Source organism: Pipistrellus hanaki (genome assembly GCF_964339955.1).
Source record: "Pipistrellus hanaki genome assembly, chromosome: 11".
Lineage (NCBI taxonomy): Eukaryota > Metazoa > Chordata > Mammalia > Chiroptera > Vespertilionidae > Pipistrellus > Pipistrellus hanaki.
The window spans coordinates 23,756,239-23,777,140 of NC_140513.1; the positions used below are offsets into that span (position 1 = coordinate 23,756,239).

The 20,902-nt window shown below is 47.2% G+C and overlaps 1 protein-coding gene across 1 annotated transcript in view; it reads left to right on the top strand.

Annotated features, from left to right (window-relative positions):
• GABBR2 (gamma-aminobutyric acid type B receptor subunit 2) overlaps window positions 1-20,286 on the top strand; it is a 309,555-nt gene extending 289,269 nt beyond the window's left edge. The window contains exons 14-19 of the mRNA XM_084898711.1: window positions 853-963; window positions 7,212-7,436; window positions 9,382-9,564; window positions 12,092-12,221; window positions 14,560-14,677; window positions 17,315-20,286. Coding sequence (XP_084754837.1) covers window positions 853-963; window positions 7,212-7,436; window positions 9,382-9,564; window positions 12,092-12,221; window positions 14,560-14,677; window positions 17,315-17,480 — 933 coding nt within the window. The 3' untranslated portion in view covers window positions 17,481-20,286. The remainder of the gene's footprint in view (window positions 1-852; window positions 964-7,211; window positions 7,437-9,381; window positions 9,565-12,091; window positions 12,222-14,559; window positions 14,678-17,314) is intronic.
• The last annotated feature ends 616 nt before the right edge of the window (window positions 20,287-20,902 follow it).

A 20,902-nucleotide genomic window follows, 5' to 3' on the forward strand; every position in this document is an offset into this window, starting at 1 on the left:
TTTTTCTTGTATTATTATTATTATTTATTAATGATTATATTAGTTTCCATATGAACAACTGTAAACCTACTTTTCCCCTACCCTGTATCTATACAGTATAAATTTTTTTCCACTGGGTGTATTTTTCTCCTCTTGCTACCTCCTGCCTGATTCTCTCCCAGAGGTTCCCAGTTCTAATTCCTGAGATTGGGTAGGATCCTCTCTACCATCCCTCTTTGGCAGAGCACTCTGCTCTAGGAAACCTCATAGGTCTCTGACTAGCCTCTGGATTGGCTGCCTAGGGTCAGGTGCCCACCCCTTGTCCAATCAGCTCTAGCCTCAATGGGTAATGCAGCCACCAGAGCTCCCTTAATGGGGTGGTTGGCAAGGGGGTCTCTTTAGAAGGATTTGGCAGGCCCCATGATTGGCCTAGCCAGTAGATCTGTACCTACAGCTCCCCAAGTTCATTCTAGAGATACCTAAAGGCCTCCTGACCTAATTTCATGCCTCAATCTCACCCTCTTTCAACAAATATTATAGATGCTTACTCTGGACCAAGTCTTGTGCTAGATTCTAGGGGCACAGAAGTTACTCATTCCCTGCCCTCAGGAGCTCTGACTCAAATTGGAAGGGCATGAAAAAAACATATATAACTTTAGTTCAAGCTGAATCACAACCAACAAACAGCAGGCAGTCAACCTCTCTGAGGCCCGCCCCCATAGGAACACAGGTGGAAAAGAGGCAGGACCCAAAATCCTCCTGATGGTGGCACTAGCTGTGGCTTATGGGAGGGAAAAGCACAGTCAGGTAGGGACCCAGTTGTTGGAAGGGTGCCCAGTGCCATCCCTGAGTTTCTGTTTTTTCTTTGCACAGCCGGACCCCGCAGGACGAGACATCTCCATCCGCCCTCTCCTGGAGCACTGTGAGAACACCCACATGACCATCTGGCTTGGCATCGTCTATGCCTACAAGGGGCTTCTCATGGTAGGTGCAGAGCAGGAGGTGGAGTGCAGGGAAATGCTTCCCTGTCACACTCTGTCTCCTAGGAACCTCCATCAACATAAAAATAAGAGCCCCCAGGACTAAGCACTGGTTTTATGCCAGGCCCAGTACCTGCCACAAGTTATTGCAATTTCTATAACAACGCTGTGAGTTAATATAAATAATGTGTTTGTTAGTACTTCACTGAGGAATATGCTGAGGCTGTTTGCCCAAGGTCACTCAACTAGTAAGAGGCAGAGTCAAACAAACCTTGGGAGCATGGCTCTGTGCAGCTGCCGCTGTACCGCTCCTGGAGGACAGTCTGTTGACATCTAGCACATGTGCACATCTGAATTTCACTGGATCCTCTAAATCCATGGGAGGTTACTGGACCCATCCAGTTTTATAGATGATGAAAGTAAGGATCAGAGAGTTAAGGGATTTGCCACAGGCCATCTGGTAACTTTCAGCCCCAGAACCTAGCACTTTTTCCACTCTACTCTTCTGTTAATATCAAAGATCACATGCCAAGCCCACTTCACACAATTGTGGAATGTCGAAGTGAGAAAGGACTTAAAGGTGAGCCCCACCTTATCTTAACCCAGATTGATCCTTGAATCTTCTCTCCACATGCTGTGAAAACTGTGCCTCCACTTAAAACACCTCCAGTGACAGGAATCTGCTGTTACACCCTCCTCAGATCTTCCCTCGGGAAAGCTAATCCACCATCTGCTACTGTGTGGCCTCCACTTAGAAGTGGAAAATGAAGCCACCTCGAAAAGTCATAAAATAAACTGGGATTCGTGATGCTGGTCAAATGCTTCCACACCTGCTGCTGCTTCTGAAACTGTTAGTAGTCGATCCTGGGTCCTTCAAGGGCCACACGAGAAGAGCAAGTGTTAGGGGACCCTAGGCAAAAATTTCCCTCACTTCACACTAGTTGACACCCTGGTATGTTTCCATAGAGGTCCTTTGAGAACTACTGGGCTGCCATCCAAGTCCCACGAGGTAATGACCTGGAAGTGCCCACAGGAGGTGCCCAGAATGTAAATGAGTCATTAAAAGACCGGCCTAAGGTCCTAGACTTGGGAAGGGACATACTCTGGGATCATGGGCACCAGGGCTGTCAGAGACAGGCGGCACAAATCAAGGGCAGAACCATCATCAGTGGGTAAAGCAGCCCTCTGGTCCACGTAAGGACTGATTTCATATTACAGAGCAGTGTTCGCAGATGTGATGGTGCCTCTGGGAAGGGATGAGCTCCCTGTTACAGGAAATGTGCAACATCCATGACTTGAGTTGCCCCAACCCTTGTTTAATAAAGAGAGTGAAACTGGACTCTTTCCAGGATCCCTTCAGCCTCCATGTTCTTGACCCTGACTCTGTAAAATTAGATTATGTGAATCAGATCGACTCTAAACTGGATTTATCTATACTGTTTTGGCCATTGATTATCTTTCCCACCTACTTCCAAAGTGGTTAGAGATGACTGTATCTCTTCCAGTAAAGCTAATACCAATCAGATCATATCAATAAAACTGTAGTTGACAGCACAAATCCTTTAGTTTTCAGTGTATGCAAAGAATTGTGCACAGCCCTCCTGGCCATTATGATTTATCACTTAAAGCCGCACTTGAACCTCAGAATCTCAAGGCTGGAAAGAGCATGCACAGCCCTGTAGTCCCACTCTGTTGTCAACATCCTCAAACTTCACAGACCACCATGAGCATTCCAACAAGTGTTCTTTCACCCACTGCTACCACACCTCCAGTGATGGGGAGCTTACCCCCTTCAAAGCAGCCTAATACCATCCATGGATGGCATCCTAGTTTCCTGTGGCTTCCATAACAAATTACCACAAACTAGTGACTTAAAACATCTCACAGTTCTGGGGAGAAACCAATATGGCGGCATAGGTAAACACCTGAACTGCTGCCTCGCACAACAATTTTATAATTGCAACTAAAAGACAAAACGGACATCATCCAAAACCACAGGAAGGCTGGCTGAGTAGAAATTCTACAACTAGAAGGAAAGAGAAAAGCACCCTGATACTCACAGGAGCTGAGGAAGGAAGAGTTACAGAGGCGTATACATGGAGAGGGCTGGCAACTGAGTACGCGGCTGGCTTTTTCAAGCTGGAGGGAGATACAAGTTCCCAACTGCTCTGAACTCCAGTTCGGGGTGAGACTCTGGAAACCCAGACTCATACAGGGAGAACCTGGACTGTCTGGCAATGGGCGAAACTCAAGGGCAGCTTTCTCTCAGATGTCCTTGCAGTGATTACCATGTGACACTGAGACCCAGAGGCCTCTTACAGCAGGGCTGACAGGAAGCCATTGCTGTTTGCTCTGCCCTGAGACTCCACCCCACCCAAGTTGAGTGCAGAGGCTTTTGCATATGAATGGCCTGGTCCTTTGAATTCTAAACTTACCTAACAAGTTGCAGCTGAGTCAGTGAGACCAAAAACATCCAAAAGAAGGCCCAAGGCCCCACAGCAGCTTGCATTGCTTCACAGCTGGGCCTCATGGGCCTCATCCGGGCACCTCCAAAACCCAAACAAAGAAGAGGAATTTGCAGATCTCTCTGTAGCTCCTGCTGGGTGGCCTCAGGCAGAGGCTAAGTTAGCATCTCCTTGGAGATCCAAGAGCCAGTGCACCCAGGGGTCAGAGTGGGACCATCCATATTACAACTCCTCAGATCCATAAGGGATGCACTCAGGGTGCAGACCCAGTGAGCACTAAAACCCCACTGAAGCAAGTCTTTTCTCATAAAGGTGTCTCCAGCACAGAAGTTCTCCCATTGTAGACAAAGCTGATCCTCATAGCCAATTGGCCTGGAGGTCAATTCCTCCCAGTGATATCAACAACAATCAAGACTTAACTACAACAAGACTGTGCATGTAGCCCACAAAGGGGTGCACCAAGAGTGTCCACCTCAGGTAACTGGGGAGCTGAGCCACTGAGCCCTATAGGACACCTAGCACACAAAGGCACCCTATCAACTCAGGGAAGCAGCCAAAATGTGGAGACAAAGAAACAGGTCACAAATAAAATAAATGGAGGAAAGCAAATGACTGGATATAGAGTTCAAAACCATGGTTATAAGGTTTTTCAAGAATTTTCTAGGAAAGGCCAATAAATTTAGCAAGACCCTCGAAGATATGAAAAAGGACCAGCTAGAAATTAAGCATACACTGACTGAAATAAAAAATAATATACAGAGATCCAACAGCAGACTAGAGCAGTGGTTGGCAAACTCATTAGCCAACAGAGCCAAATATCAACAGTACTATGATTGAAATTTCTTTTGAGAGCCAAATTTTTAAAACTTAAACTTCTTCTAACGCCACTTCTTCAAAATAGACTTGCCCAGGGTGTGGTATTTTATGGAAGAGCCACACTCCGCATGTGGCTCACAAGCCACAGTTTGCCAATTACGGGACTAGAGGATCACAATAATCAAGTCAAAGATTTGAAATATGAAGAAGCAAAAAACACCCAACTGGAAAAGAAAAAGAAGAAGAAGAAGAAGAAGAAGAAGAAGAAGAAGAAGAAGAAGAAGAAGAAGAAGAAGAAGAAGAAGAAGAAGAGTCCAAAAATATGAAGATAGTGTAAGGAGCCTCTGGGACAACTTCAAGCACACCAACATCAGAATTATGGGGGTGCCAGAAGAAGAGAGAGAGAGCAGGATATTGAAGGCCTATTGAAGGAAATAATGACAGAAAACTTTCCCCACCTGGTCAAAGAAATAGACTTACCAGTCCATGAAGTGCATAGAACCCCAAACAAAAGGAATGCAAACAGGACCACACCAAGACACATCATAATTAAAATGCCAAGAGCAAAAGACAAAGAGGGAATATTAAAAGCAGCAAGAGAAAAACTGTTAGTTACCTACAAGGGAGCACCCATACGATTGTCAGCTGGTTTCTCAACAGAAACTATGCAGGCCAGACGGGAGTGACAAGAAATATTCAAAGTGATGAATAGCAAGAACCTACAACCAAGATTACTCTACCCAGCAAAGCTATCATTCAGAATTGAAAGTCAGATAAAAGCTTCACAGATAAGAAAAAGTTAAAGGAGTTCATCACTGCCAAGCCAGTATAATATGAAATGCTGAAAGGTATTCTTTAAGAAGAGGAAGAAGAAGGAAAAAAAGAAAAGGAAGATAAAGGTAAAGATAAAAATTATGAACAACAAATACATATCTATCAACAAGTAAATTTAAAAATCAAGTGAATAAAAAATCTGATGAATAGTATAAACTGATGAATATAATAGAATCAGGCATAGAAAGGGAGTGGACTGACAATTCTCGGGGGAAATGGGTATAAAGGGTGCAGGAAAAGACTGGACAAAAATCGTACACCTATGGATGAGGACAGTGGGGGGAGGTAAGAGCAGAGGGTGGGTTGGGAACCAGGTGGAGGGGATCTATGGGGGGAAAAAGAGGAACAATTATAATAATCTGAACACTAAAGATTTATTTAAAATAATAGTAATAAAAATAAAATAAAACATGTCAGAGTTCTGGAGGTCAGAAGTCTGAAATCAAAGCAGGTCAGGTATCCTGTCAGAGAGCAGGGGTCCTAGCACCCATCCAGCCCTGACACTCACTACTGTGGGACCCGGGCAGCTCACTTCGCCTTGCCCAGCCTCTTCTTCCCCTGTGCGATGTGGACAGCCATGCCCAGTGCTCTTGTGGGATTGCAGGAGGCCAACTTTGAGGGAACCAGCACAAAGCAGACTTTCTCAGCTCTGGGTTCTCTCCCTCATTCCATGTCTGCTTCCTGGGCTTCTGGTTCCCATTTTAAAAGGAATTTTTTTTTTAAATACATCAGTCTGTGAGATAACACCCTAAGAAAAGGAGAGGAAAATATCCATGACTGTATAACATAATACCAATTATAAAATGCAATTTACATTCTATATAGGGCATTTCCATTTATAATATGCTTTCACATCCACCCTCTCGTTGCATCTGGAAAGAAACCCTGAAAGAGAGGTATTTTTATTCCCATTCCACAGATATTGAAACTAAGGCCCTGAGAGGTGAAGGGACACGCCCAGAGTCACACAGCCAGTGGACAGCAGAGCAGATTCCAGATCCTCCGGCCTTGTGCCAGCCACCCTCCTGCCACACAGCATTGTGCTGACAAAGTAAACCAAAGCTCAAAACATAGCCCCTCACTGTGCTGTTAAGCAGCTCATGCATATGGCCCAGGCGCCAGCCACAGTGAGGAGATGACAGCGAAGAGAGCCTTGGTGGGAAGGCCTCCCAGAGACGCTGCACAATCAGCAGTCTTGGTCAGCGCTGCCTCCCACCCACACTTTCCTGCCCTGCATTTTATCTGCACGTCCTCCTGCAGCCTGCCCTGCCCTTAGACCACCTGTGAAGATAAACTCTCAACACACTGCTTCAGATTACACTGGAGACCTACCCTGCTCAATTCTGTTGGGAGATACTGGTTAAGAGTAGAACTGCAAGGGACCAAAAACCATAATAGTGGTTAAAGAGACCAGCACCTGAGCTCCTTGCATCTGTGAGCCCCTTCTTCATCATGCTGTTTCCAAATTGTAGTCTAAGATGACTTAGTGGTCTGAACTCCACCTATTCTACTCCATCTATTAAGAAGGAGGAAAAGAACATCTTTCTCTTTAAAGACACTTTCCAGAACTTGTACGTACTTGTGCACACTACGTGGCATTGTCCAGAACCTAGTCATGTATAGACTAGGAAATACAGTGTCTATTCTGGGTAGCTATGTGCACTGTAGGGTAACAGAAGTCCCGGACACAGGGGTTCCTGCTGGTATAATGGGGAAAAGACTAGACTAAACTTCTAGAGACACAGTCTACTTTTGCCACCATATTGCTCCGTGGTCTGGAATAAGCCCCTTCCTCTCTCTGGCCCTCAGTGTTCTCTCTAGAATGAGGGGAGATGGTGAAGATCATATCTGAAGGTCCTTCCCGCTATGGCTCCTGTGGGTCTGTGCATGAACCAGGGGAGGGGGCGAAGGAGAGCCAGACAGCTGTAACACTCCCAATCGGCACCCCCAGACTCAACCCAGGGCCATGAGTGGAGACAGGTGGTGACCTCCAGAAGACCTGGCTGATAGCTAAGCCCCAGCCTCCCTCTCGCAGCCCCCACTTCCCAGGTAGCCCTCTGTTCAGTTGCTCCTCAGAGAGGAGAGCGTGTGCCACCACTTGGTAATGACCATCTTTCCTCTCTGTTCACTGTTTCAGTTGTTCGGTTGTTTCTTAGCCTGGGAGACCCGCAATGTCAGCATCCCCGCGCTCAACGACAGCAAGTACATCGGGATGAGCGTCTACAACGTGGGGATCATGTGCATCATCGGGGCCGCCGTCTCCTTCCTGACCCGGGACCAGCCCAACGTGCAGTTCTGCATCGTGGCCCTGGTCATCATCTTCTGCAGCACCATCACCCTCTGCCTGGTGTTTGTGCCCAAGGTACGGGGCAGGGCCGCCAGCCCGCCCTCACCGCCCCAGCCTCTGGCCTCTGGCTTCCAACTCTGTCACACGGGGGTTTGTCACACTTGAGTTTCCTCCACTTCCTACGTTGTACACATTCTTTTCTCATGACGAACACAATTCACATCACAGACAGTTTGGAAAATGCAGGAGAGTAAAAGCCAGATTTTTCAGAAACCTCACATAGTCCTACCACCCAGAAAAGAAAAAAAAAAAGTTTGTTTTGTTTTTTTACTGTTAATATTATTATGTGTTTCAGTGTTTTTAATAGTTAGGCAGTGGTGTTTTTTTAGATATAGCTGTAATTCTAGCACATATATTGCTTTGCAGTTTGCCTTTTTCACTTACTTTTTTGTGTTTTATATTTCCCCACGTTTATAACATCACTGAGGGAACGTTCCACGCTTATTTGTCCACTTGGCCCTTTATTGGTACTCGTTACAGTAGTTTCCAGACTTTATATATTATAAACAACATAAAACATGTCCCTTATTGCCCATTATTCCCTTAAGATAGAGTGGCAGAAGTAGTATTAGTGGGCCACAAAGAATAACCTTTCCTAACAGCCACTTACATGTTTCATTCATCTGAAAGGCTGACCTGCAGGACCGCCCTGAGAGGTGTTTTTCCTACATTACCCTGCCCAGCAGCCGGCAGGTGACCCAGAGGCCTGCCCTCCTAGGAGCCCCTGCAGTGGCAGGTCTGCAGAGGGAAGCCTGACCTCCGTGGGGGAAGGAGTTGTTGGCCTAAGCTGGCCCAGGCTCCTGGAGTCCAGCAATGCCCTAATTCAATACATCCCCTAATGTCTGCCTCGGAGAAGAATGAGGGAGAGATCACTCAGAGCCCCCTCCCCTAGAGGCTGCCCATGGCACCTGCATCCTCCTGGGTGCCCAGTCAGTCCCCAAGCAGTGTCAGCTCTGCCCTATGTGCCTCTGGCGAATACTCCTCCTTTCTCTAGTTGCCGACACCTGCCCAGGCTCCTGCTTCCCACACTCCACCTTTCTCTCCATCCTGCAAAAGATGCCAGATGATTCTGAGCCCTGCTCTGGTCGTGTCACTCTGCTCTGTCACCCTAGAAGGTCCTCCCTGCCCTCCTGTCTCCAGGATCAAGTTTCTGACACTGCGCTGCCTTTCCGGACCCTTTAGTCTCCCCAGAAACCCCTGTCTACCGTCCAAACTGCCCTTCTCCATAAGCGCCCTGAGCCCCAGCCTCCCTGTGCTGGCATATGCCGTTTCTTCCCCCTGGGTTTCCCGTATCCTCCCCATCCCTCCCAACCTCAGGGCTCATCCCCTCACCTCTGGCCCATGAGGGAGGACCTGGTGGTCAGGGGTCGTGGCTCTCTCAGCCCCTGCTATCCAGTCCTAAGCCCAAAGCCTGCCTCAAACCAGACATGTTTTTCAACTAAATAAGTAAGATCAGGGTCAAGTAGCAACCTTTTCTCTCATATAAAAATGTCTTTGTCAGCGACCGAGCTGGTCACTAGTCTTCTCCCAACACTCGCCAGTGGTTCTAACAAGAAGCCCATACTTTCCTCCATCCCACCATCTTTACAGTGTCACCTTCATGTTTATCCTCCGCATGGTGCAAGGCCCAAGGCAGAGTGAGGCCAGCTGAGCCGGGTCTAAGGGGCCTTGTGTGCTCTGTAGGATAGGTGGGATGCAGGTGGAATCAGGGTCTGAAGACCAGACTTCTACCGACAAGGAAGGTCACCAAGACTCAACGAGGGGCAGGAGGCTGCCCAGACCATGCACAAGTGAATGGCAGAGACAGTCCTGAGCCCAGGGCTCTGGACTCCCAGCGTGTTCTTCCTATGCTCTCCCCTTCCCCCCGCTGCCTCCAGTGCAGGACCTGCGGGAAGGCTGGATGGAGCGGGGGAGGGAGGACCCCAGGGTTCTCTTTTCAAACCCGCCTGTGTTCTTTCAGCTTATCACTCTGAGAACAAATCCAGATGCAGCAACTCAGAACAGACGCTTCCAATTCACTCAGAATCAGAAGAAAGAAGATTCTAAAACATCCACCTCTGTCACCAGCGTGAACCAAGCAAGCACATCCCGCCTCGAGGGCCTGCAGTCCGAAAACCATCGCCTGCGAATGAAGATCACAGAGGTACCTCCCACAGCACTGCCAGGCAGGGCCCCGTCCTCCCACTGGCGCCCCTCGGCCCCAATGCAGGGCACTGGGAGAGCGGCTGTTCCCGCCATGTCTCCTCCAGGACATCCCTGCGTCACAGCTGTGCAGTCCCATCTGTCATGACGGCTGCAAGCACCAAGGAGAACGTGAGCCAGACAGGCCATTAGTCAGATCTGGCAAAAGTTGATTGCCCAGCTGGCCCAGGCTCCTGGGGTCCAGCAATGCCCTAGTACAATACATCCCCAGAAAGAAAGTTGTTCTTAGAGATTTGTGAACTTCCAGATTGTAGCAGTGAGTTGGAAAAACTCAGTTGTACACCTCCTGTGTGGCCCCTTTCCTGCTCACACGAACACTTCACTTCTGACAATTCTGGTCACCAACTGTGCGGGGGCTTTTTCCCCACCACACAATTCCCTGCAACACCTGCTAGGTAACCTATGATTTAGCTCAGTTCTAGCACTGTCTGGAGACGGTGTCAGATCCCACAGGTTAAAGGCTCGGTCCCACAGCACTGTTCCCACCCCATTTCAGACACCAAACACAAGAAGTAGGTCCCCAGGTTACCCTCAACTTCTGTCCAATTTAGCTACAGGCAAGAGAAAGGAAGTCCATGCAGGGGAATGCCTTTTAAACATGTGATTCAAAATTTTCGGTTTGCTCCAGTTACATTTGACTGGAAATTGCACACTATACTTAGCCAGAGGGAGTCTGGGAAATATAGTCTATAGCTAAGAGTCCCAAGGAAGAAGTGAAACCTAGGATTGTCAGATTAGATACAGGATGCCCAGTTAAATTTTAATTCAAACACATTTAATTAAAAAGGAAATTACAGGGTGTTTTTAAGTCATCATCATGTCGTATGGTATGATATGACAAGTAATATACAACAGATTGTAGAATAGAATTAATATTCATGCAATAATCTAAGTAGAAATAGGAGTGTGTTTAATAGTGTATATATACACATAGATGTACGAAGTGGGAATTTCAGATAATATTTGATTCTTTACACTTCCCTCTGAATTGTTTGAATTTCTCAAGATGAACATGAATCATTTTTATAATGAGGATAAAATTTTCTTCATTTTGAAAAAGATTTTTAATTTAGACAAACAACCAGTCATAATTTTAGTATAAGTATGTCCCACACAATATTTTGGATATACTTATTTTTTTAAATGATTCCTTATTATCTGACACTCAAATGTGAGTATTCTGTATTTTCCTTTGGTAATCTGGCAGTCCCTCTGTGGGGCTCACAGTCACTGCCACAAGAGCCTCTACACAGCGGCCTGGGCATCTAAAGCCGCCTTTCCCGGGGGGCCGCCCTCCACTAGCCCCGGGAGCAGAGTAGGAAAGGTTTCTGTCCCTCGACTTCCACACTCTAGCAACGAAGAGTTTACTCACTTTAGGAAACGCAAAACCCAAGCCACAGTCAACTACCCTAATGTGCTTGCTGGGTTGTTTGCCCTGGACTTGAACTGCAATCTGGTTTCCTGGTGCTTCTACCCTTGATCTTAGCCTTGCCATTTGAGTCACACAGAAAGAGGTATCTCTCACCTTCTGCACAGGAAAACGTAATAAATAACTTATGGCTGTGCCCTTGACCTCAGGACAGTACTTTACAGTTGATGTGGTCCCTCCCTTGCATTGTAATAGGGTGCTCCTACCCTCCCAACTACGGTCCACTCCCCACCACATTCCCCAGGGACTGAACTGCCCAGGGCTTGCATCTGATTCTTTTTTTTTTTTAATTTTTTTTATTAAATTATTATCTTTGTACATATACCATTGCCCCCCCCCTCCCATACATACCCTCCCTCCATAAGCTGCGGGTGCCTGGGGTCCTTCTGCTTAACTCCCCTTAAGGCACCTCTACTGATCTGATTCTCCACAACAGTGTGGGGCTCAGAGCTGGCCAGATCTGCAGATCTGTTCCCCCACACCAAGGACTCTGCTAGTATCAATAATAATAATTACAGTAATGATTGTATAGTAGCAGATTACTCTTATATGTGGTAAGCACTGGACTAAATTATTGTATTATCTCATTTAATCTTCCTAAGAACCCTGTAAGGTAGATACCATTATTACACCCATTCTACAGATGAAAGAGCTGAAACTCAGTTCTCACCAGCCAGCACACAGCTAGTGAGGAACAGCCCTGGGCCTGCCTCTAGGCTTGTCCAGCCTCAGAGCCAGCACTGGGATGCTCTCCCCTCCTCCCTGGGCTGCTCCAAGAGGCACACGGCTGCACTGGACACATCATTGCAAAGCCCAGGCCCCTCTCATCACAGCTCCTCCTGGGACAAGAGCTGGCAGGGCCGTCTGCATCTCTTCCCCACTATGCACTAGCCCCTCTGGCTCTCAGTGCCCCCCAAAACCAGCCCGAGGCCCAGCCCTGTGACCCTGTGAGCCACTTCTTGGCTCCGGAGGCCTGGCTGCCAGGGCTGGGCAGGGACTGGGCTGGGGCTCTGACTCAGCTGGAGCCTTTGTCTTCCAGCTTGATAAAGACTTGGAAGAGGTCACCATGCAGCTGCAGGACACGCCAGAAAAGACCACCTACATCAAACAGAACCATTACCAAGAGCTCAACGACATCCTCAACCTGGGGAACTTCCCCGAGAGCACAGGTAAGAGGAGGTGGAGTCCCTGGAGCATGGGGGCCTGGGTATCAAGATACCAGCCATCAACCTTCCGTTTTACAGATGAAGAAACCGAGGTCAGGGAGGGGCGGGCAGGTCTGAAGTCACACAGGCAGAGCCGGAGCACCTGAAGCCCATATCTCAGGCCACAGTGCAGGGTCCATCTGAGCCCCACTCCGCCGGAGCTGAGGCTGGTGCTTCTCAGACCCTGAGGCTGCAGCTGCTCCTGTACACACATGGCCAGCATTCCCAGTGTCCTGACGGAGGCACGTTGTTCTTAGCAAATAGATCACATGTACTCCTCCCAACAGCATGTCTTATAGGATGTGACTCTCTCTCACCCCAACCTGGGACAAGCCATTTTGGTTTCAGCAAAATGTTAGATTCCAAGGTAGGTAAGAATGTATGGAACTGAGAATTCTCCTGCAACGTTTTGGAAGCCAGTCTGGCACTCTCCAACTGTTAGATGTGAAATCTCTCAACCTAGCAATTCCACTAGCGGGAGCCCATCCTTGGAAATACTCCCATGTAGGCAAAAATATAGACACACACTGTTCATCACGTTATTTTTAGGGGACAAAAACTGGAATTAACACAAATGGTCATTATTTGGGATAGTTTTGTTAATTATGGTACAATCAAACAATGTGCATAATACAGCTAATAAAAAGTGAGGTGGGCCCTAACCAGTTTGGCTCAGTGGATGGAGTATTGGCCTACGGACTGAAGGGTCCCAGGTTGGATTCTGGTCAAGGGCATGTACCTTAGTTGTAGGCACATACCCAGTAGGGAGTATGCAGGTGGCAGCTGATCAATGTTTCTCTCTCATTGATGTTTCAAACTCTCTATCTCCCTCCTTTCCTCTCTATAAAAAATCAATAAAAAAAATTTTTTAAGTGAGGTGGGTCCTAGCTGAGGATTAATCCTGGTGTAGATTATCAAAAAAAAAAAAAAAAAGTGATCTATTTGTGCAGATATGGCAAGATCTCCAGGTGAAAAGCAAGATGAAGACTACCATTATGATATATGTAAATTGCATGTGTGTGTAAGTGCATTTTTAAAAATTATTTGGAAGAACAGACACCAAATAGTTAACAGTATCCACCTCTATGGAAGTATGGGTGAGAAGGGAATCTTTTACATTTTATTTTATATACTTCTTTATTGTTTGCGTTTTGTCATTAGCATATATTCGTTTTTATTATAAAATTAAGTTTTAAGTCAATGAAAAAATCTTGTTTCTTTTATTATTATGTGAGTAATAAGTATTCTATTATAAAATTAATATATAAAAATTATAATTAATTTTATATATAATTAATATATTATAAAAACTGTTATAAATTTATTGTATATTAATTGTTTAAAATGTTTAAATTGAGGTAACAAGGAATTGAAAGAATAAAAATTATTTCTCATTAAAGGTGGGCATTTCAAATTAGTAGGATAATGAATTATTTAATAAATATTGGGATAAAAACTAACGTTAGATCCTTACACTTACATAAAAATCCAAGTGGATAAAAGATTTAAATATAAAAGGTAAAACCATGAATATACTAAAAGAAAGTATAGGAGAATTTATTTTATAAGAGGAAAGAAATACTTTTTAAGTTTGATGCAAAACACATAAACCAGAAAAGGTTGACAAATTCAACTACAAAAGAAAAAAAAATATTTTAATCCTCACCCAAGGATAAACTGTTATTGATTTGAGAGAGAAAAACATTTATGTGAATGAGAAACATCGATGGGTTGTCTCCTATTTGCAACCTGACCACACTCTGACCTTGAACCTGCAACGTAGATATGTGTCCTGACTGGGAATCAAACCCACAACCTTTTGGAGTACGGAATGAAGTTCCAACTGCCTGAGCCACCAGGCCAGGGCCAAAAGAAAACTTTCTTAACCGTGCAAAAGCCATCATAAGTAGTAAAATAAATAAGCAACAAGTAAGCCAAAATATATTATAACTCAGGCAACAAGCTTATTTCCTGATATATAAGGAGAAATTTTATGTTGCCTCCATTGGTTGACCTGATTTCACATCCCCACCCCCATTTTATTATCTTGTTCTTGGAGAAAAGGAGGGCAGGGGGCACATCATACACATCTCCAGCACACCACTTCCATCCTGGGTGGAGGCTTCTCCGCTCTCAGCAGTGGTCCCAGGAGAGCTGCTGAGGAGACCCTGGCTTGGAGAAAGCAGAGGGATGCTGAACTCTTTTGCATCCTCTCTCCTGGGGCAACATCCTACAAATACTGCATTGTTAACTTTTAAAAACCAAGTTAATATCACGTGTTGTGACATTGTTTTGCATTCAGATGGAGGAAAGGCCATTTTAAAAAATCACCTCGATCAAAATCCCCAGCTGCAATGGAACACAACAGAGCCGTCGAGAACATGCAAAGATCCTATAGAAGATATAAACTCCCCAGAACAGTAAGTACCTTCTCCTTGAGAATTGCTGCCAGTGTACATGACACCTGCAGAACAGTTTAAGTTTACATGCACCATGTCTCATGCCCATTATTTTATTTGAACTCCACAGCAATCCCATGTTGCAGGCCAGATGACAATGCTCATTGTACAGATGAGAAAACTAATATTCAAAAAAGGAGGTGACTCGTCAAAGCTCATCCAGTTGCTATGTGCAGGAGATGGGATTTGAACTTGGGTCTGTCTAACATCAAATCTCATGTTCTCCGCTGTCGCACATTGGCTTTATTATATATAAAACTTAATCTTGCTAAATGCATTTATTTAACAATGATTTACTATGTGTCAAACACAGCAGTAAAGAAAACAGACAAAAATCCCTCCCTTCATGGAGCTACCAATCTATTTTTTAAGACAATTACTTAATTAAAAAAGCCAAACTTAGTATGTTAAATGGTGGGTGCTTGGAGAAAAATAAAGCAGGGAAGGGGGGTGAGAAGTATAGTTTTAAATAGGGTGGTCAGAGAAAACTCAATGAGAAGGAAACTTCTAAGCAAAGACCTGGACACCTCAGTTCCCTTTGTCCCCACTGGTAGTTTTTCATTCTTCCCAGCTCACAACAGATTGGAAGCAGAGATTAGAAATGTCAACCCTGTAAGTTGGCTCCTGGGAAGTGACAAGCAGTGAGAACCAGCAAAAACAGCTGAATCACCAACTGCCTTGCCATTTGGGGCCATTCAGTGTTAGAGCTAATAGCCTCTCCACCCAATTAGCTCCAAGGCTCACTGGCTTACAGTCAGAACAATTAGTGATGGTAACATTGCATGCGTCAGCGATTCACCTACACTAGAATGTCAGCACCATGACAGTAAGATATGGGTCCTTCATATGTCCCGTGGACTGAACACAGGTTCAAGCGCCGAGTAGGTTCTTGGCAAGTGTCTGAATGAATGAAAACATAAATAGGATCCCACCAGACAGCAGAATTCTGTGGCTCTGACAACCAGACAGATAGATGCCCACCTTGCCCGGGTAGATGGCACCCTTCCCCAGGTCAGAGTTTATTCTTCAGCTCCCTTGTTCTGGACTCATTTCCAACACCATCTTGTCTTAAGGAATTAATCATAGTTGATGTTAAAAAGGTTCAACTTTAATTTCAAAATGAGATCTCCAACACCCTTATCTCGTGAACGTCTGCAAAGTATCTCTTGGGAGAAGTCCTTTTGGCCAGCAGGTCCTCATAAGGAGTGGGGGCAGCACGCCCTGCCTCTGCCCCCATCCATCTCAGATCCCGAAACAATGCCCTACCTACGGTCCAGAGCACAACCTGTTGCATTGAGGCAGCCACTGTGATTGGCTTCCTCCACAAAACTCTGTGGTTTCACAGAAGCAGAAGTCCCACCCTGTTTGTTTCTGTGAGCAGGTTACATAAACTCATCTTTATGATGGGAATACTGCTTTTGCCTTCTGGGTCTTTGTGGAGATCTGGAGTTTCGTCCCACCTGCGTGGCCAGGCAGTGGGGACACAGCAGGCCTACGAATGCAGGGAATGCAGCTTCCCAGCTGTCGTGGAGGAGTGCACAAAGCACAGCTGAGCAAAGCAGGGCCAGTGGCTTTCCCAACAACTAAGGTGACTTCCTGACCTGCCAGTCATGTGAAGACAGATGAGAAGGGGAGCGTGGAGGTGTGGCAATAGAGGGGAGTCGGAAGGCAGTTCCGTTTCCAGTCTGCTCTTCCATCAGTCAAGCAAACCCTCCCCCAGCTCCGGCACCGGTATTTCTGGCTGCATTTCAGAAGTTTCCAAGGGCTCTGGGGCTCAGAGGAGGAATGGGCTCATCCTCTGGGGAAATTAGCACAAAGGTGACATTTGAGCTGGATCTTGAGGGAAACGAGCTCATCAGATGGGAAGTAGAACAAGGTTCCCCAGGCTGGGGAAACAGCCTGTGCAAAGGCATAGAGAGTGGCCATGAGCAGTGTTTTAGGGGAAACCAGCTGCCAGAGAGTAGAGTTTACAGAAGATCCAACTGGGGAATCTGGCAAGAGACAGATCTTAGCGAGCTCTGAGTGTCCCATCTCAGTTTGGAAAAAATAATGCATGTCACCAAAGACCAGGAAGGAACCTTCTGGAATTGGCCCAGCAAGAAGGGCTGAGTTCTTGGACGAGGCAGGGAGGCAGAGCCAGCGGGGAAGGATGGGTCAGCTGAGAAGCCTTTCCGGGATGAAACCCAAAGCCACGTCCATGTGGAGGCCGGCAGGAGTAGACAATGAGAGCTGTCTGTGTTTGCATAAAGCCCTGTTGAAAGGGCAAAGCCTTATTCTTAGGAATCACCAGAAGCTCAAGGAGCACCCTCCTTGCTTATTGTCTCCCTGGTTATTGCCAGGGCGGTACAGGTAGGCCTGAATTAAATACCTGCTAGACGGGTGAATGGTTAGATGATCTTGAATTCAGAGAATTCAGAGAAAACTGTGCTGCTACCATCAGCCTCTTGGCCAAAGCAAGTCCATGGGCTTTCTGGTGAGCAGCCAGATAGCCTCCCTTAACACTCCTCTCTCTCTCTCTCTCTCTCTCTCTCTCTCTCTCTCTCTCTCTCTCTCTCTCTCTCTCTCTCTCTCTTCTCTCTCTCTCTCTCCCTGCCACAGCATCCAGCGCCGGCTGTCCCTCCAGCTCCCCATCCTCCACCACGCCTACCTCCCGTCCATTGGAGGTGTGGACGCCAGCTGTGTCAGCCCCTGCGTCAGCCCCACGGCCAGCCCCCGCCACAGACACGTGCCACCCTCCTTCCGAGTTATGGTCTCGGGCCTGTGAAGGTGGTAGGCCTGGGGCTGGGCCTCCCCCATGACAGAACCACACAGAGCAGAGGCGTCTGCTACAGAAACACTGTCGGATCTGGCTGCGGAGAAGCGGGGCGCCGTGCTGGCCTTGCGGGACTCTGGACGGCAGTCAGGTGGACAGCAGGACGGGGCGCACTTGGCACCTGACCTCGCGCCTTACTTGTGAAGTTTTTACTCTTTCACAAAGAAGAGGAGTGGAAACGACTTCTTCCTTAATGTCTGCAAACAGGAGGAACTGAAGTATTTGAAACTCTGAGAGAGAAAAACCTAGACAAGGAAAGAGTCACTAGAACTCCAGCTCGAAGTCGCTGCACAGCCTTGGGAAGAGGAAGGGCTGCTGGAGAAACGGCCTTTGCCTCTGCACACCCATCGCTGGCTGCGGACCCCGGGCCCGCCCTTCTCCCCTCTGGGAACGGAGGTGGGAAGGGCAGTCAGGCCCCCAGCTGCCAGTCCAGCCCACCAGCCCTCCCGGAGCAGGGAGCCCGCAGGAAGGGCAGCCAGGCACAGCTCTGCAGCAGGCGGCCGGGGCTGGGGCGCGGGAGCAGGCTGGTTCACATGCCTCCTGGTGGGGACCTTACTCTCTGACAAATGCCACACATTAACACAATTAACACCCGTTCTGAACCGTGGGGATTTAGGGCACGTCACTGCAGGCACGCGCTGCAGCGTTCACCGACGGTCGGTCACGCACCCACCTCATTGGCCATGCCCTTGTGTTCGTATCAGGTGTTCCTGGTAACACGGGGGGCCACCTGAGCTAATCATGGGATGTCTACTCCCAGCATACACAAAACAGAAAGATTGTGCACTTTAACCTCTCTCATCAGGGCCCAAGGGCTTGCTGGGTTGTTGCTGTTACTGTTTTTCCCCACTGACTTTGTTTCTGACCAAAGTGAATCATGGGCATTCTTCCAGAAGACATCCCTGTACTCATAGGGGAAGGAGTTGCTAGCTGAGGGCTTCTCTCAGAGTCACAAGGCATCCTTCAGTCCAGGCAAGCTGGTGAGCTGTGCCCATGGGGGTCACAGGGGTGAGCAGTCAGCACATTGTCACTCTTTCCTTGTAGTTGAACCCCAAAGAGCACCGCCTGAGAGTAAGACACACCTGGGTTCAAGTCTTTACCCCACTGCTGACTCCCTCCGTGATCTTGGGCAGGCCACCAGTGTCCCTCTGAGCCTCAGCCTCCCCTCTCTAACAAGTTGGGGGTTGAAATCATACCCATCCTGCCTATCTCACTTGATCTCATGCAGGAAAGCTTCATACCAAACAGTGAAGCGGCCTGATCCGTGAGGTATCAGGATGGCCGTGACCTTCAGCCCTCACAACAGCCAGGGGAGTGGCCCAGAGAAGCCCTCTATCAGGATCAGCTGGCTGAAGAGAGAGGCTCCCTATGACTTTTGTGACCTTCCTAGACAGGTTCATTCTTTGCTGAAGAAAGGCCTGAATGACAACGTCCGGGACACCTGCACAACCGAGCAGTCGCTCGCTCCCTACAGAAACCTAATGGCAGCTTCCACAGGCAGGCAATAATCTCCTCCAGACCACTGACGTCAGGACTATGCTGCTGTCACCACCAGGCTTTGACAAAAGGGCCCACGGGAATCTCACCATCGCCACCATTTCAGAACACCCTATTTCACGTAGCGTAGCTTTTCCTCTCCCCTCCCCCAGAGAGGTTATGGAGGTACTGTAGCTTTTAGGGGAACACAAATGTTAACACATCACAGGTCCAGTTGAAGTCATTGTCTGTTTAGGCACTAAAAACCGGTGTTGACACTCACTGTGTATTACAGTATTTACTTGCTTTCTTGATTTCACCAAAATCAGATTTAATTTAAAGGGTCACCTTAATTTTTCAAAAGAGAAATATACAATTCATTGTACATAATGTATACACACACACACAAAAAAAAAAATACCTGTAGAAATATTATTCCAGCATAGCAGGGGGGAAAAAGAAAAGTATTGGGCAGTCGGAGGTGAGCGTGTGCGTCTGTACCCCATTGTGACTCCTGAGCGTGCACAGTCTCCTAGGTTAACCCACCAAGTACATTCTCTGTCTTAATGATCCCGTAGGTTCACCCATTTTTTAAAAAGTTTCCCTGCAAATAACAAGACCCACAGAAGTGACTCTAGCTATTTAACGGTCTGTTCTTTTATACGCAGCAAACACACCGCACATTTCCGAAAAGGCTTCATTCGGCCTGAGGTGTTTTCCAATGATGTTAGTGCACAAACGCTTCAAATTAGACTGGAACTGCCAGAATCAAATGTACATGAGGAATTTCTCGTCCCCCTATTGCATGGTATCAATTTTTAATAAATTGTTGCAAATTTGTTTTTATGAATAAAAGGGAAAAAACTGTCGTCTGTAATGCCTACTCTCAAGCCCAACATGCAGGTCCTTTCAGGCTTCCTCCCTCCTCTGCTCAGAAGCTCAAGGGACGGTTCTGGGGCTGCCTGCTCAGCGTTGCTCCTGCCTTCCGAAGCTGCCCTCCCTGCCTTCTGCTGACAGCGCAGCCCTGTCACCATTTGGCACAGCGTCTGGCCACAGTTGAGGGATCTAACGTGGGAACCTGACCTGAGCAGGTCCGGGAAGTCCCTTCCCCGGGACACCTCCATGTAAAGCAAGGTAGTCAGATGTAGCCACAGAACAGAAAAGTGAAGCCAGTGAAGGACAGCTGTTCCTGAAGGCCAGCAGCACCCTAAGCCTTCCCTGCTGGGGGGTGCAGGCCTTCCCTGGAATCTCCACTCCTCCAATAAAGCACGCTTTTTTGTCAGGGTTGGTTCAAGTTCAGATCTCATTACTTGCAACCGAAAGGTTCCTGACGAATCCAGATAGGATTACTGCCTTGCCCCCCACCCAGCTGACTCCCTCCCCCCCACCCCCACCCTGCAGACCATGACGGCTGGTGAGATTTGGCCCCTGCTCCTTTCCAGCCTCATTACCCACCTCCTCTAATCAGATAATCACACGCTTCTTAGGTAAGAAACTGTTAGGGGAAATGTCTTGACTCACCATGAGGGTAGGGGAGAGAGATTCTGGAAACAAGGCTAAAGAGAGACAGGGCAACAGTTCCATTAGAAAAGATTAGAAATTAAGGAGTGGAAGGAGAAAGGTGAGAGAGGAGGGAAGTCAAGTTCAAGAATCATGGCAAAATGGCCAAAAGACCTTGAAGGACAGAGATGTCAAACATTTGATTTTAAGTCATTTGTGTTGCTGTGAGATAAACCCTCTCCTTCATTCACCTCACCTCCTCCTGCAGAATGTCCCTAAAAACCTTCAGGAGCCTTTACTATACAAGCAAAAATCTTGTGGATTTGGGTGGAAATGAAAGAAAGAGACAAATACTTTTTGGATTTAGGTGGGGGCCCAAGTGGGGATAGAAGAGGTAA